The sequence below is a fragment of the Lacerta agilis genome, chromosome 2 (assembly GCF_009819535.1).
Source record: "Lacerta agilis isolate rLacAgi1 chromosome 2, rLacAgi1.pri, whole genome shotgun sequence".
NCBI lineage: Eukaryota > Metazoa > Chordata > Lepidosauria > Squamata > Lacertidae > Lacerta > Lacerta agilis.
This window is the reverse complement of record NC_046313.1, coordinates 79492313-79508197: the sequence shown is the minus strand read 5'-3', so window position 1 is coordinate 79508197 and position 15885 is coordinate 79492313. Positions and strand designations below refer to the sequence as shown.

The window sequence follows — 15885 nt, the reverse complement described above, 5'->3', positions numbered from 1 at the left end:
ACTTTTTATTTTGTTTAGAGCATAAAATTACATCAGCATAATATAAGTGCTGGGGGCTGGGGAGAAGCAAACAAATTCCTACCTTTTCAAACTACTTAGTTCAACAATTCCTGTTAACTAATCCATGCTCTTGGAAGACAATTACACTGAGCTCTGACAACATTGCCAACCCACTGCAGTGTGCCTTATGCCAAACACCATTGTTATATTATTGACCATGTTCACTATTACATATGCATATGAAAAAACAGAAGCTTTTTCATCAGGATTACCCTAATAGCATTAAGAGATTATTTTTAAATTTTCATTGGAAGAAAATTCACTTAAATGAGATTACTTATTACTTGACTGGTTTCCTATCATGCTGTTATGTTTAGGTAAGTGGAGTCCATTAGAATGTTATTTTTTTAAAGAAACCTGATTTTATACATTAATGATTTCAAATAAAAGAGAAGTGCTATATTTGTGTGCTGGTTCTTTTGAGAAAGTTAAGTCTGATGCTCTGGTTAGAGGAGATAACACTTTTTGTCCCTCTTGGTGCCCCCCCTGGTGTCACCATTAGTTGCTAATTACTTGCAAACAAATAAACAATTAACTCCTCGTGCCTCTTGGTGGGAGAATCTTCATTGACATGCTAAAACTTTCTAATAAAAGATTTTAATTAATGACTTGGCGAATCCAACCCCCTTGTCAACAAAGCTATAAGGAGGAACTGAGAAAGAAAAACCTGAACTATGGTGCATTTGGTACCTAGGCTGACAGTACAAGAATGGCAAGCAGATCACTCTTTCCTCTTAATGCAACTTCTCACAACCATCAGGACAAATCCAATCTTGGGGAAAGCAAAAAGGCATCTTGTTCATTTTCCATTGAAAGCATTTTGGGGTTAGAGCGGAAAAAAGATGGCACAACTGCTGCAAAGCCACACAGGCCATGGATGGATAAATGCAATGATTTAGGTAAGATGGGAAGCTTAATTTCTGTGTTCTAAAATTTTCAATCTGAGTTCAGGGCTTTAAAAAAGTTTTTTTAACAAGCCAGTGTGCATCCATTAAATAAGCTGTAAAGAAAAAATCAGATCATTATCTTTCAATACTGTATTGTCTTTCTTAGGTTTGAAACGTATAACCCAACATTTCATGGTATTAAAACACTGCATTTGTGACTTTTCAGGAGAGGATTGCAACCCTTGTCTGCGTTTTCCTGCCATTTCCTATGCAATCCCATTGTTTAATGCGATCAGCTACCCAGAGGCAGAAGAAAGAGTTCGGAAATGTGAAAACTATTTTGCAGTCAATGAAAAGCTTTCTTACAAAAGGGAATTGAGTTGGTACAGAGGTAGGAGGCCAAGAACTGCATTCACTCGAAGCCAGGTAGGGATTGAGTACATTTAACCTATTCATAAATCTAAGAATGGATGTTTTGCTTGGTGCATTGTTTAGTAAGAGGGTATTTATTGGCAAGAATCCAGAAATGCCTGTTTCACAAAAGTCTGTACAATCATTCATTTACTGAATAAAAAAAAATATAGATGTTAACATGTAATCATCAATGTTTTCAAAAAAAAGCTTAGTTGATTACTGTTGATTTGTATTTAAGTTTGGAATCTGACCTCAGTTTTTATCAGGCGATTCAACTTTATCTTTTGCTGCAGTGAACAATAAATAAATAATAGCGTTCCTCTTTATTCTCCTTAGATTGAAGTACTGGAAAATGTTTTCAGAATGAACTCTTATCCTGGGATTGATGTTAGAGAAGAACTAGCTCAAAAATTAGATTTAGATGAAGACAGGATCCAGGTAACTTTTGAATAGCATTATTTGAATCTTTCTCTGATCACGTCTGTCTGTCTGCTTAGCAGCTGCAGAGATTCTGATTCCTACTGATTTGGGATTGCCTTTGGAGCACTTTATGGGAGAAAACCAGACACTGCATATATTTGCACTCCCTAACTCCACATATATTTGCCTAAATATAAACTTACAATGAAAGAAATGCATTTTATTTAACCTGAAAGCATGGATGTTGCCAGGATTTAAGACTTGGTCTTGATTGTATAGTGAGAGGTAACTCATACAGAATTCAGTGATGTTTAATCCCAAGTAAGTGTGTTTAGGATTGCAAGAGAATGTAAAATTATGATTATATTAGGAATTTATATTAGCAAAAACTAAGGCTACAATTCTAAGCATGCTTGCCAGGGAGTAGGGTTCATTGAACACAATGGGGCTTACTTCTGAGTAAACATGGATGGCATTGGGTGCTGTACATTTTTCAAACTTCCGTTTAAGTGGAATGAGAAACTTAAAATAGGATTTGTTATAACTACAAAATGATGAAAGTGTATTTAGCAATCTGAGACTTATTATCCAACATTTGATTTAAAATTCCAAATAGTTTTAAACAACTTTGTTTTATCTGCCTTCAAACAGACTGAAGTTATGTCTTACTTACTAAGTAGACATAATTTGTATTTTGTAACCTGGTTGCAACTTATTTTAGATGCCATTCAGAATACTTTCTGACTCTCCTTCAGGTGCTGATGATTGACTTGTAACTTTTTTTTTAACTGCATCATTTAATGCTTTAAAAAGTTTTTCTTTTGTGGACTTCAGTGGATGACCAAGCATCCAGGGCCAGCACTTTCTAGTAGCTTAGAAGTCTGGTTAGATCTGCATCAGAGACTGTGACAGTCTGATCTCCTAAAAGCAATCACCAAATGCAGCCATTCCACAAGTTTTCTTCTCTCATTTATCTACAAAATGTTCATTTCAATCTAGCACCCAGATTGGGTGTGTCATAGCTCAAAGAACATAAGGAGGAGCCCTGCTGGATCAGGCCAAAGGCCCGTATATTCCAACATCCTGTTGTCACAGTGGCGAAACAGATGCCCATGGGAAGCCCACAAGGAAGATCTGAGTGTAACAGCCCTGTCTTTGTGAGTCTCAGCAATTGGTATTCAGACACATTCTTCCTCTGACAATGTTCCTAAGGAAACTCCCTATGGCAATATTTTATGTTAGTATATGGTTGTACACTGAGGCTTCATTTTCCAACATGGCACTTTCCTTTAAGTGGTGCTATAAAGATGGTTGATTTGTAACAAGTGTACCTTTTTTTCCCCCCAAACATTTTCAGATCTGGTTCCAGAATCGCCGGGCAAAGCTGAAGAGATCTCACAGAGAATCTCAGTTTCTAATGGTGAAAAACAAATTATCTCAAAACATGATAAAATAATAGAATCACCCACCCAATACACTAGTGTATTGCTGAAGCATGATGTGAAGCGTTCATAAACTGCAAACTGTTATCAAGGAATTATAACGTCACAAATTTGCTTGGATGTTAGTCAACTAGTTCTGAAAGAGAAGAATGATTTTGCGAAGGAAAATAAATGGTGATCAAAGATGGGGAACTTGCAGCTCTCCAGATGTTATGGGACCCCAACTCCCATCAGCCTCAGCTAGCATGGCCAGTGATCAGGCATGATGGGACTTATAGCCCAACAACATCTGGAGGGCCACAGGTTCTCTATCCCTGCTGTAAATACTATTGTAGCATTATTCCTATTAATGGGGGGGACACATTTCCTCTAGCAGCTTAATAGCTTATTTTCAGGGGGAAGTGGGGGGCAGCTATTTTTGCAGAGAACTAACCAAAGGAGGTAGTGATGCATCATTGTAAATTGTGAGGACTAAACATACAACGGGGCGGAGAAGCTGTGACTTTTCAGATACTCCAACTCCCATCAGCCCCAGCCAGCATGACCGATGGTCAGGCATAATGGGACATTGATGCCAACATCTGGAGGGCTACATACATCAAGGAGGCTTTGCATAAAATTCTGTGGCTCATTTTTCCCTACAGCTGTGTCTCCAGCCCTCAGGAAGCTGTGTATGTATGGGGCCTGCACTATAAAATCCAAAGGATCCACATGAGAAGCTAATAACAGACAGCTGCAGGGAATCCTGTTCTGGCAGAAGCATTTCTCTCTGTAAGATTTGAATATTTTCTACTATGTTTCCTACTATGAACCAGAGATGTGCAAATGTTTATTGGGTGATGGTGGCTATTGACTTTAAAAATGCTTTTTGCCAGGATGTTATGCAGCAGAAGTATACGTGGCATCCCACTTGGTGTGTATGTGTCTCTGCTTGGTGGGAACCTCATGAAAAGAAGAAAATTACATTCGCATATGAAACCAACATATATCATATTATGGGAATCTTTGCAAGATCAATCCCTGGGGAGGGAGAGTGAGCATTTTGTACCTTCCCACTTTCCTCAGGAAACAGATTGCTACTGCGATGATCCCTTTGTTGGTTTTTTGGAACCATTTCACCTCAGTGTGTATATACGCCAAGATTTGCCAGTCTGCAATAACTACAACCCAGCTGATCTTTCAGAGGGTACAAAGGCAGCATGCGTCCTGTCATTCTCAGAATGAACACAACTTTGGTTATATCATAAATACCTGCTTCCCTCCCCACATCTTAACCTGAAACTGTTCTTAACCTAAGGTACCACTTTAGCTAATGGGGCCTCCCGCTGCTGCCACGCCACTGCCACATGATTTCTGTTCTCATCCTGAAGCAAAGTTCTTAACCTGAGATACTATTTCTGGGTTAGCGGAGTCTGTACCCTGAAGCGTCTGTAACCTGAATCGTCTGTAACCCGAGGTACCACTGTAGTTTCCAGGGGAGTTTAAAGTGCTGATACTGACCTTTAAACATACCAAGAACAAACTTAGTTTGTCTCTAAGGTGCTACTGGAAGGAATTTTTTTATTTTTTATTTTGTTTTGACCTTTAAACAGTTCAGGACAAAGTTATTTGAAGGACTCTGTCCACCTGTACCCAAAAGAAGTTGCCTGGCCCTTAAGATTAGAATGTAAAGGCTTTGTTCACATGGCTACTGTCAAGATCTGTTAGATTGGAAAACACTAGAGGCATGGGCTTTTCAGTGGTAGCCCCATATTTGTGGAATTCACTCCTGAGGGAACTGATGTCTGGCCCTGTTTGTGTTAGCTTTAAAGCCTTCTTTATTTCAATTTGCTTTTAATAAGGTGAGGGGCTGAGTACCTAACTGTTAAATTGTTGTGTTGTTGTTGGTTAAAAATCTGTTTTATCTGGATTGCTGTACTGAGTTATACTGAATTGTATTCTAGAACTGCTGTTTTTAGTTTTTGAAATTGTAATGAGATGTTTTATTTGTATTTTATGGTTTAAAATGTTTAAGTGGACCACCTTGGGAGGCTTTTACCCTGAAGGTGATGTATAACTTTGGAAAATAAATAAATAATGCCCAGCATGTAGAGTGTGCTATTTTGCTAGGGGGCATCTAAAGCAATCTACCAGAAATCTGTAGCCAGATGAAAACAACTTGGAAACTTCAACTGGTTCAAAATACAGCAGCCTGATTGCCTATAAAAGTCATACAACTCCCATTCTGAAACAGCCGCGTTGGTTGCTAGTTCATTTCTGAACTCAGTTTAAATGACTTGGGTCCCAAATATCTGAGAGACTGAGAGCCAGTGTGGTGTAGTGGTTAAGAGTGGTAGACTTGTAATCTGGTAAACTGGGTTCGCGTCTCCACTCCTCCACATGCAGCTGCTGGGTGACCTTGGGCTAGTCACACTTCTCTGAAGTCTCTCAGCCCCACTCACCTCACAGAGTGTTTGTTGTGGGGGAGGAAGGGAAAGGAGAATGCTAGCCGCTTTGAGACTCCTTTGGGTAGTGATAAAGCGGAATATCAAATCCAAACTCTTCTTCTTTCCCTACAGGCTCTCTCAGGCTTTAAGAGCAGCAGAAAAGGGTCTCCTGATACTAGCTCTGCAGATTTCAGAAGTTGGGGATTGGGTGGCCCAGTAGAGGGCATTCTCTGTGGTAGCTCCTAAATTGTGGAACTGCCCACAGAGGTGCAGGTGAATGCTGGAGACACACCTCTTTGCCCTGATCTTTGGCAGACGTGTGTTTTTAGGACCCATGCTATTCCTGTGACTGTAGTGCAATCTTAAGTATTTTTAATACTTTAAATTGTTGTAACCCGTTTGGGACCTGCTGGTGAAGGCTGGGTAATTATTTTAATATAGTTATTATAATGGTAATAATAACAGATAAACTATTTCAAAACTGCTTTATGTTTACACTGTGGACATACACTAACGAAAAGCTGGTCTTTCCTTACACGGAAACAGCAGTCTGTTCACAGATGCCACCATACCTTTGAGCACATACCTCCCGCCCCCCTGCAAGAATACAGGGAACTGTACTTTACCTCTCACCTGTAGTGTCCTTCCTGGCTTCCCAACACAGCAGGTTGCTGCTGCTTAGCAAGGGGAGGGGCAAGGTGTGTGGGGAGTTTGGTGCAGTCCAGCACATGGTGGCAGAAGCATTGGATTGGCTCCAGGAGAGCCACAGTGTCCCAGCCATACTGCCTCACTGGCTGCCCATCACAAAGCTACAATTACTGGCACCCTTGACAAACACTTTTCTTGGGGAATTATTGGGCAGCAGATGTGCTTCAAATGTACTTCAAAAGTTATGGTGTGCAATCTGCTCCTCTCAACTCTATGTTCTTGGATTCTAAGCTGCTCCTCTGTTCATGCAAAATGGAGGAGATGAATTTCGACCACCTCCTCCTGCAGCTTCCTGCACCACATCCATCACCAGTCTCAAGGGCCCTCCAACTGTCCAGGATCAAGCCACTGAGTCATGATTTTTCATATGCAGGGACTACTGCAAAGTGAACAATGGAGAAGCTATATTTAATCCTTGTGTGGCTTTCTCTTTAGCCATGTGAAGTGGCAGTCTTTCTGTGTTTTCCTGAAAAGGATTACAGAACAGGTCTAGTTGTTTGAAATTCTCTTTCAAGGTTGTTAATCATTGTTCAAATATAAATGTTAACAGTCTGTAGCATCACATAGTTGGGATTCAAAAGTGACGGGAGGGATTCATGAAGTAAAACATCATCTTTCTAAACAATGCAACTAGTAGGATCTCATTCTGAAAGGACTGGGGGTGGAGAAATATGCTGACTGTAATTTTTGCGTCTCATTGCCATTCAACCCTCACTTTACAAAATTCTCCTTTATATATCTTTCAGCTAAGATTTCACTTTATGCCTCTGATAAGGTGGGCTTGAGCCCACAAATGTTTATACCATAATAAGTTTGTTAATCTTTAAGGAGCCACAAGGCTTTTTGATTGTTTCCCCCCCCCCCAATGAAACCCAGGATCCAGTATATGTTGAACAAAGGCAAAATACTTTTCCATTGGCTTAACAAACTTCTTTTAATGGGCTGCTCTAATACAAGGAAATGTTACACTTAACAAGGATTTCTGAAGTTTATTTTACTTACTCTGACAAAAGGCATACTGAACAAAAGATTTGCGAACACCTTCATTTTGCTCATCCTCCCCTTTCTGTACCTGTGTCATTAAATGCCACTAATTTGAGATCTTTGTGACCCATAATCTCCAAACCAGGGTTGTTTAGGAAATCAATAGATGCAGCTAATGTTATTATTCAGTGGATTAACTCAGTTTCCTTAATCATTGTCTTGTTAATCTTATTTGCTTTTTTCCTCTCCATTCTATAGAACTGGTTATTTTGTAATTGGATCAATGCCTCTAAAGCCTCATTTACTTCTGGCAAAAAAGTTTGGAAAATGCCAAAACAGCACTGTAAACAGTGTAAATTAACTTCTGAGTAGGAAAAGAGTGTCTTCAGTGATCACCAAGCTGAACAAAAGAGATCTACATTTTTCATGTAATGGACTGTAATGGAGTAATTGGAAATCTATAGTAGCATGCCAATGGCCTTAACCCAGGTTCCTGGGAAGGAGAGACTGAGATTTATAACATTGTTTTGGTGTAAATCCCATGTTACTCAAGAGGAGTTACTTCCAAGTATACCTGCCTAGGGTCAGTCTCCATAACTGCAGCCCTTAACCAGTTCCTTACACTGTCTAACCACGGGTGTGGGAGTAAGAAAAAGTATACAGAGCTGCGCAAACTGGGTACTTTTTAAATTTTAATTTTTAATTTGGAATGCCCCACGGTAGGTTAAATGGATTCTCAGTAGTACTGAAGTAATTTTCGGAGGAAAGTATTGAGCACAGTTGCCTAGCATAGCTGGCGTAAAGTTTGCATTCCATTTTCACCCTCTGCAGAATGACCTCTGCATGAGTAATAGAAAACAAATCACTACACTTGGCAATATTACAAAACGCAGTAAATTGAATTCCTCCTAATCTCTGTGGTGGCAGGGCACTTGCTCTTGGCAGTGAGATACTGGAGTGCCAGCATTATAAGCACTACATTTAACTGTGGGCCTATTCACTTGCTGTTTTACAAGAAGAAAGCTCAGCTCGGTACAAGTCTCAGACAGGTCCCAGCACCAGAGTGAAAGGACGACTTGTCTCCTTGGACTAGACAGAGAGATCCTAATACTGTGTCCTGTGATCTCTCGCTTTTGCTCATTAGGACAGAGGAGCTGGGCGCTTTAGTTATAAGGATTTAAAAACACGATAAATTAACTGTGTTTGTTTTCCTTCGGCACAAGGTCTGATCAGCTCCATTTTACTGATTGTAACCATCTTGCCTGCTTTATCTAGTATACCGTGATAAGGGTTGTTGTGTGTTTAAGAGAGTGTTTGTATTACATAGCAGGCTTTCATTGGAATGCATATACAGGTATATGCCTTGTTTTCTTGGAATTACAAGATTTTCATAGTGATCTGTACAATTTGTGAAGAATACCTTCTTCAACATACACCTTCAACAAATAGCCAGTTTTTAACTGTATGATGCACAAGTGTGATTTTAAATCACATCATTGGAATGTATTTCCCACTTCCGCCTGCTCACTCTACTCTTCTGCTTATTTTTCCTGTTCCCCCCCCTCTCTTTCCATAATCTTCACATCTCTTAATAGTCTTAATAACTGTGATGGTAAAGTCATTCCCATCATTTCCCCTGTCTGCATAGTGTTTGTTTTTTGAATGTTTTTATCTGCCTTAACTCCACATTTCTAGGAGTCATATTTTATAGGAAAATGTGAACACACACCCCAGTCTTCCATTTTTTATGTATGTTGTCTTTTTGGAGCTTATTTAGGTCTTGTATTGAATTGCTTAACACTGCTCAGTTGATGATGCAATTTATATAGAGGATGCAAAATACTGAAAAATATGATAAGAAAAATCTTGGCAAGCACAGACCAGGGCAATATAGTAGCCACATCAAGAAGATAGTGATCAAGGCCATTAATCACACAGCTCTATTAGAATGGAGATGTAGGCAGCACCAAAAAGAGGACAAAGGGGGGGCACATATTTGCATAAAAACTGTATGTGCTAATGTATACATATCAATGCAAATTTAGAAGTAATCGCTGTCATTTAAATAGAAATGTAGCACATCTGGCCAGGAGAATTGTGTCCCTGCTCAGTCTGGTGCCCAAGGGCTAATTCAAGACCCTTTCCCTCCCAGCCTCCCTCCCATTCATGGTTTAAACTGGACTTGGACCAGACAGCCCTTCAAATAGAGGACTGTCCTTCATGGAGTAGGGCACATGGCCACGTGAAATGCTATGCATATTTACTCAGAAGTAAGTCCCCTTTGTTCCAAGAGGCTTTATTCCTAGGGTGACACTTTGGTCTAAACCACTGAGCCTCTTGGGCTTACCAATTGGAAGGTTGGCAGTTCAAATCCCCATGACAGGATGAGCTCCCATTGCTTTGTCCCAGCTCCTGCCAACCTAGCTCCTGCCACACCAGTGCAAGTAGATAAATAGGTAGCGCTGCGGCAGGAAGGTAAACAGCATTTCTGTGCACTCTGATTTCCGTCACAGTGTTCCATTGCTCCAGAAGCAGTTTAGTCATGCTGGCCACATGACCCAAAAAGCTGTCTGTGGACAAACTCCGGCTCCATCGACCTGAAAGCGAGATGAGTGCCTCACCCCATAGTTGCCTTTGACTGGACTTAACCGTCCAGGGGTCCTTTAGCTTTTACATTACTCCTAGGTAGGTGTGAGTACTACTGCAGTCTCATTCTCACAAACAGCAGATGAAGTAGTAAACTGATTTCCGGTTTGTACCTTTTCAGTCTATGGTTGGGGGCCCCAAAATTGCCCTCCACCCAGAAGGTGAAATGTCAGGGGAAAGTCTAGGCTAGAACACATTTTCCCTGACATCTCACACTTGCAGTCTGAAGTGCCCCTGAAACAGGTTTACCTCATCTATTTGTGAGGACTAGGCCCAAGTGGGGACATGAAATCCAAACCAAACTTTCTAACCACTGCCTAACACTTCCCCCAGGCCATGAGGGAAACTGTTGGGCATCATGTATTGTCTCAAAAGGAGCTGCTTCTGAATTTGTTCAACATTTTTGGTGTCTTCTCAGCATCTCACAAGTACCACAGCAAAGTTTGGGTTTTGTGTGTCACGAACCCCCTCTGGTGGCACCGTGTAGACTTGCAGTTTTAAACTAGTCAAAAGAAAACCTTGGTGACCCCAAGTTTGAGAAGCCCTGTTTTACAAGGTTAGAAAGCCAGCAGACAGTAATAATCAAAATTCTCTATGGCTTAAGGTGAAAATAAAAAAAGGTAAAGGGACCCCTGACCATTAGGTCCAGTCACAGACAACTCTGCGGTTGCGGCGCTCATCTTGCTTTACTGGCTGAGGGAGCCGGTGTACAGCTTCTGGGTCATGTGGTCAGCATGACTACGCCGTTTCTGGCGAACTAGAGCAGCACACGGAAACACCGTTTACCTTCCCACTGGAGCGGTACCTATTTATCTACTTGCACTTCGTGCTTTCGAACTGCTAGGTTGGCAGGAGCTGGGACCGAGCAACAGGAGCTCACCCCGTCGCAGGGATTTGAACCGCCGACCTTCTGATCAGCAAGCCCTAGGCTGAGTGGTTTAACCCACAACACCACCCACATCCCTAATAGTCTGCTGAAAACAGGAACATTATAATGTTATGATATGAGGTAACTGCACACTATGTTATTCACAGCAGACAGAATAATACAGCGTAAAAGTTTTGAAAAATGCAAATTCAGATTAGGGCAATACTGTTATTAGCCCAACCCAAATGTCATAAAATAGTCACCTTCAAGTTCCCAGAAATCTTCATCAGGCCTAAAAAAAAAAGAGAGAGAGCTCAAGGGGCAGGAAGGGAAAGATTTAAACTGGATGTTGTTAGCCAAGCTGTCTATGTCTCCATCCAGTAAGTTTTAGATGGTGTCTGGGAGGAACCAGCAGGCATTCAAATGAGGCACTTTCAGGTGCTTGCCAATTTCATGTTGCACAGAGGCCCCATGCGAAGAACAAAAATCATATCCACTGTGTATTATTGCCCTAATATGGGTGCCAGAATAATAGAGCTTAGTCATTCAAACCTCACAGTTGCATGAGCCTAGGCTGATGTAGGGGCAAAGTAGACCTGACTTTAACTACATTATTGGCTCTTGCATACTTCGTTGTTGTTTACCAAATAGCTGCAAGAGTGGGAATCTGGATTAGGACTATTGTTGATGTTGACTGTCGCCAATCTCCAGGATTTTAAGCAAGAGTCCCCCAGGGATTGAACCTGGGACTTCTTGTAGGCAAAGCACCTGCTGTACCACTGACCTATGCCCTTGACCACTCCTGGTCCAGATCACCCATCTAAACAAAAACCAAGCACATACATCACTTCTAGTTTGGCTCTGAAACATCTGACAAAGTCAAACCTTTGGTTTCTCTAGCCAAATACTATTTGCTGTGTCTGACATTGACTCACCAAGCTTCAGGCAAAAATGTTTCCCAGCCCTTCTACCTGAGGTGCCTTTTAACAGGAGATGCCAGGGATTAAACCTGAAAAGTTATGCATGCAAAGCATGTACTCAAGTCTGTCCACTGAACTGCAGCCTTTGAAAGCCAAGTGCTCTACTGAATTCCACATGGATCAGGGTTTGGCAAAGGCAATTGACTGCAACCACAGCTTCTTCATTTGGCTTTCATACAATGAACTAATTCATCCAAGAGCACAGCACCTAAGGCTGTTGCAAAACCAGAGCTGTCATGGGGGGAAAATGTGGGTCCTGACTTAACCAATAGCATTGTTTTGTTCTGTGTACATAGGATTACTTGAGATTAAAAGCAATGGTATGTTTTCCTCTACAAAGCCTTCAGAACAAAAAATATGGGAAACTTAGTACAGTGTTTCCCACCCTTGAGTTGCCAGCTGTTTTTGGACTACAACTCCCATCATCCCTAGCTAGCAAGCCCAGTGGTCAGGGATGATGAGAATTGTAGTCCAAAAACAGCTGGAGACCCAAGGTTGAGAAACACTGTGTTAGGATAAAGGAGATGCTGAGGAAGACATGGAAAATCCCTAAGAGGAATTTTTGGAGGTTACATTTTCAGAGCTGGAGGAAGCTTGCGGGTGGATGGGAGTGGAGAGGTGAAGAAAACAAAAGGAATAAGCCTTTTGTGGACAATCCCAATTCAAAGTGCTGGATTTAACCTATAAAGCTAATTGGCAGCCAGTGCATTTGGGCCAGGATGGGTGTAATATGCTCAAACCGTCTTGCCCCAGTGAGCAACCTTGCCACTGATTTCTGCACCAGCTGAAGTCTCTGAACTGTCTCCAGAGGCAGCCCCACGTATAATGCTTTGCAGTAATCTAACCTAGAGGTTGCCAGGGCATAGATGACAGAAGTTAGGCTATCCCTGTTCAGATAGGGACATAGCTGGGTCACCAGCCAAAGCTGATGGAAGGCACTCCGCACCACTGAGCCACCTCAGTCTCAAGTAACAGCAATGGATCAGAAAGACCTCTGAGCCAAGTACCTGCTCCTTTAGAGGGAGCATAACCCCATCAAGAGCAGGCAACCTCCCATTCATCAGGTCTAGAGAGATGCCTGCTAACAGTGCCTCAATCTTATCTGGATTGAGCTTATGTTTGTTTACTCTCATCCTGTCCATTACTGAGGCAAAAGCATTGGTCCAGCACATCCACTGCCACATCTGCAGATGTAAAGGAGAAGCTCCGGAAACAACCATCCAAGTAGGACCAGCACCATCGCAATGCAGAGCAACCCACCCTCAACCCAGACAGCCACTTCAGGAGGATACCATGTTACTGAAAGCAGCTGAGAGGTCAATAAGAGTTTATTCCTCTAGAGGGTAATCTTTGTGCATCTTTACCCCCTTGTCCTCCTGCCCACCTAGCAGTTCGAAAGCATGTCAAAGTGCAAGTAGATAAATAGGTAGCGCTCTGGCGGGAAGGTAAATGGCATTTCCGTGTGCTGCTCTGGTTCGCCAGAAGTGGCTTTGTCATGCTGGCCACATGACCCAGAAGCTGTACGCTGGCTCCCTCGGCCATTAACGTGAGATGAGCGCCACAACCCCAGAGTCGGACACGACTGGACCTAATGGTCAGGGGTCCCTTTACCTTTACCTTTACCCCAGTGGTTTTCAACCAGTGTGCCATGGCAACACCAACCTCTGTCCCTCTTTCCTTCCCTCCCTCCTCTGGTGCCCTCTTGCATCTCTGCTTCCCAAAGGCTAGCACAGCTGTTTGTTGGTACAAGCTCCCCAGGCAAATGGTACCTCTCGGGCTGGCCAGGGGTTGCTTCCCAGCCCCCGGTGGGGCAGTGTGAAGAGGCACCTCTCTTTGGGGCAAGGGGGCCAGCTCAGAAACCAGAGGCGTCAGCTGTGGCTGCCCAGAGGACTCCCAAGGAGAGGGGATAAGAGGCTGAGGGAAGACTCCATAAGGGAGTTTGAAAAGGGGTGAGAGGCTTAATAGAACAAAAAACACCTTGGTGGCTATCACCAATTGAAGCTTCCATGCTCAAACCGGTTGGCAAAAAGGGAAAGTGGCCTACATATAGAGACTTATTGAGAGATTAAGAAGGGAAATGGAAATTAAATGATTATGAGGAAATTAAAGAACATTTTCAGAGTTGGTTGCATTACAGACAATTAAAGGAGATGTATAAGGAAGATAATAAAAAAGGTTTAGTTACACAATCTCTAGATTCCAAAAGGAGCTGATAGAAGAAGACATGAAGCTACTGAAGAAAGCATATAGTATTCTGCTAGAATGGGAAATGAAAGATGAGCAGGTTAAATCAGTTATGATTCAATGGGCACAAGACATAGGACATAATATACAATTTGAGGACTGGGAAAAATTTTCAAAGGTAGATCTGAAATTTACGGATTGTTCTCTTTTGAAGGAAAATTATATGAAAAAGATGTACAGATGGTATATTACACCAGTAAAAATGGCAAAAATGTTCAAAACCGGGTCAAATACATGTTGGAAATGTAAAGAAAAAGAAAGTACATTTTATCGTATGTGGTGGGAATGTAGAGAAGTAAAAAAAAAAGTGGGAGATGATATATAATGAATTGAAAAAAAATGTTCAAAATGACATTTGTTAAAAAAAGAAGAAGCATTTTTGCTAGGGATTTTAGGACAAGATCTGCCAGGGAAAACAAAGCATTTATTCATGTATGCTACAACAGCGCCAAGAGTCTTGTTGGCACAAGGATGGAAGAATGAGGAAATCCCAACAAAAGAACAATGGCAATAAAAACTGTTGAGTTATGCGGAGATGGCAAAGTTAACATATATGGTAAACAGTGACTTTAAGGAAGAATGGGAACTTTTTACAAATTATTTAAAAAGACAACAAAAGGACTTGGATTCCTTGGCAGGTTTTGAATAAACATTCACAAATTTATTAGTAGAACATATGATAGATAAAGTAATGATATGTACAAGTTTATAACATGCAGAGAATAATACATATAAAAAAATCAGAGAGGGGAGCTGAGGGAAGTCTCTGGAGGGGGGGAGGGGGAGGGAGGGAAGGGAAGGGAATAAAAAAGGGGGAAATGTAATTGATTACATGACAATTTGTTTTGTTAAAGGTGTTTAATAATTTTAAAAGGGGGGGGGGTGAGAGGCTGCCAGCTCTGCAAACAAGGAGTGACATAACTGGGCTCCGTCCTGAGTCCCACAGGGGTGCTGCAGAAAGAATGAAGTTGGTCAAGGGAGCCATGGACTCAAAAACCCCTGAACACCTCTGGGATACCCTATAGTCAGACCTCAAAGAAAGAGAGAGAGAGAGAGAGAGATGGTTTTTTAAACCAAGCTATTGCAAGTGGCAAGAAAAAAAGGACACGCTGGAAAATATTCATCTTCTGTGGCGAAACACTGCAAACAAATGATGTGCAGTTACAGTTACCATGTGGAGCAATTTAAAGCAACCCAGTATGTAAACCAGCCCTTAATTAAGTTTATACAACAATTATTGACAGCTAAAAAGCCATGTAATGGCATTTCCGTTTCATTCTTCCACAAAGAAGCTTTCACCCCCCACTACTCTGCACCATCCAAAATACTTCCACCTCTACAAATCTGCTCAGGCAGGGTACATTCAAGGGTAAGTGTTAAGGGGGTAGGTGGGGGAGGCAAATAAATATCGGGGAGTGGTGGGAGGGTCTGGGGAGTGTCACCCCCTCCCCTAGAAACCGGGGTGCCCCACCCCCTATGCCCCTCCCTTGCTACGCCACTGAGTATGTAAATAAACTCAATGAGAGGTATAAGCTTACTTTTGCTGGGTAATCTCATTTATATTAGGTCTACTTTGGGACAAACAAACTCTCATCTCCTCATCAACACAAATAAGACATTCTCTTTTTTTGTCTTTCATATTTGTCAGAGTTGAAAATCCCTGCTCACAACAAGAAGACATGGAGAACTGTAGGAGAATAGCCAATGCTCTTGAATAGAGACGTGGATTCTGTTTCTGGTTGTGTACACACGCATATACTACACTACACTACACTACACTGAAATGTAAAAATGTTTCTTTGATTT

At 41.6% G+C, this 15885-nt stretch overlaps 1 protein-coding gene across 1 annotated transcript; it reads left to right on the top strand.

Annotated features, from left to right (window-relative positions):
* Positions 1-24: 24 nt before the first annotated feature.
* Positions 25-3574, top strand: HESX1 (HESX homeobox 1). Its single transcript, XM_033140965.1, has 4 exons — positions 25-959; positions 1174-1373; positions 1698-1799; positions 3139-3574. Exons 1-4 carry the CDS (start codon positions 770-772, stop codon positions 3235-3237), a joined length of 591 nt encoding a protein of 196 aa, XP_032996856.1. The 5' UTR covers positions 25-769; the 3' UTR covers positions 3238-3574.
* The last annotated feature ends 12311 nt before the right edge of the window (positions 3575-15885 follow it).

Excerpts from the sequence above, each read along its gene's own strand:
- HESX1 (XM_033140965.1), top strand. The coding sequence starts at position 770 with ATGGCAAGCAGATCACTCTTTCCTCTTAATGCAACTTCTCACAACCAT. Across the intron at positions 1,374-1,697 it reads CTGCATTCACTCGAAGCCAG|ATTGAAGTACTGGAAAATGT; the intron begins GTAGGGATTGAG and ends TATTCTCCTTAG. Across the intron at positions 1,800-3,138 it reads TAGATGAAGACAGGATCCAG|ATCTGGTTCCAGAATCGCCG; the intron begins GTAACTTTTGAA and ends AAACATTTTCAG.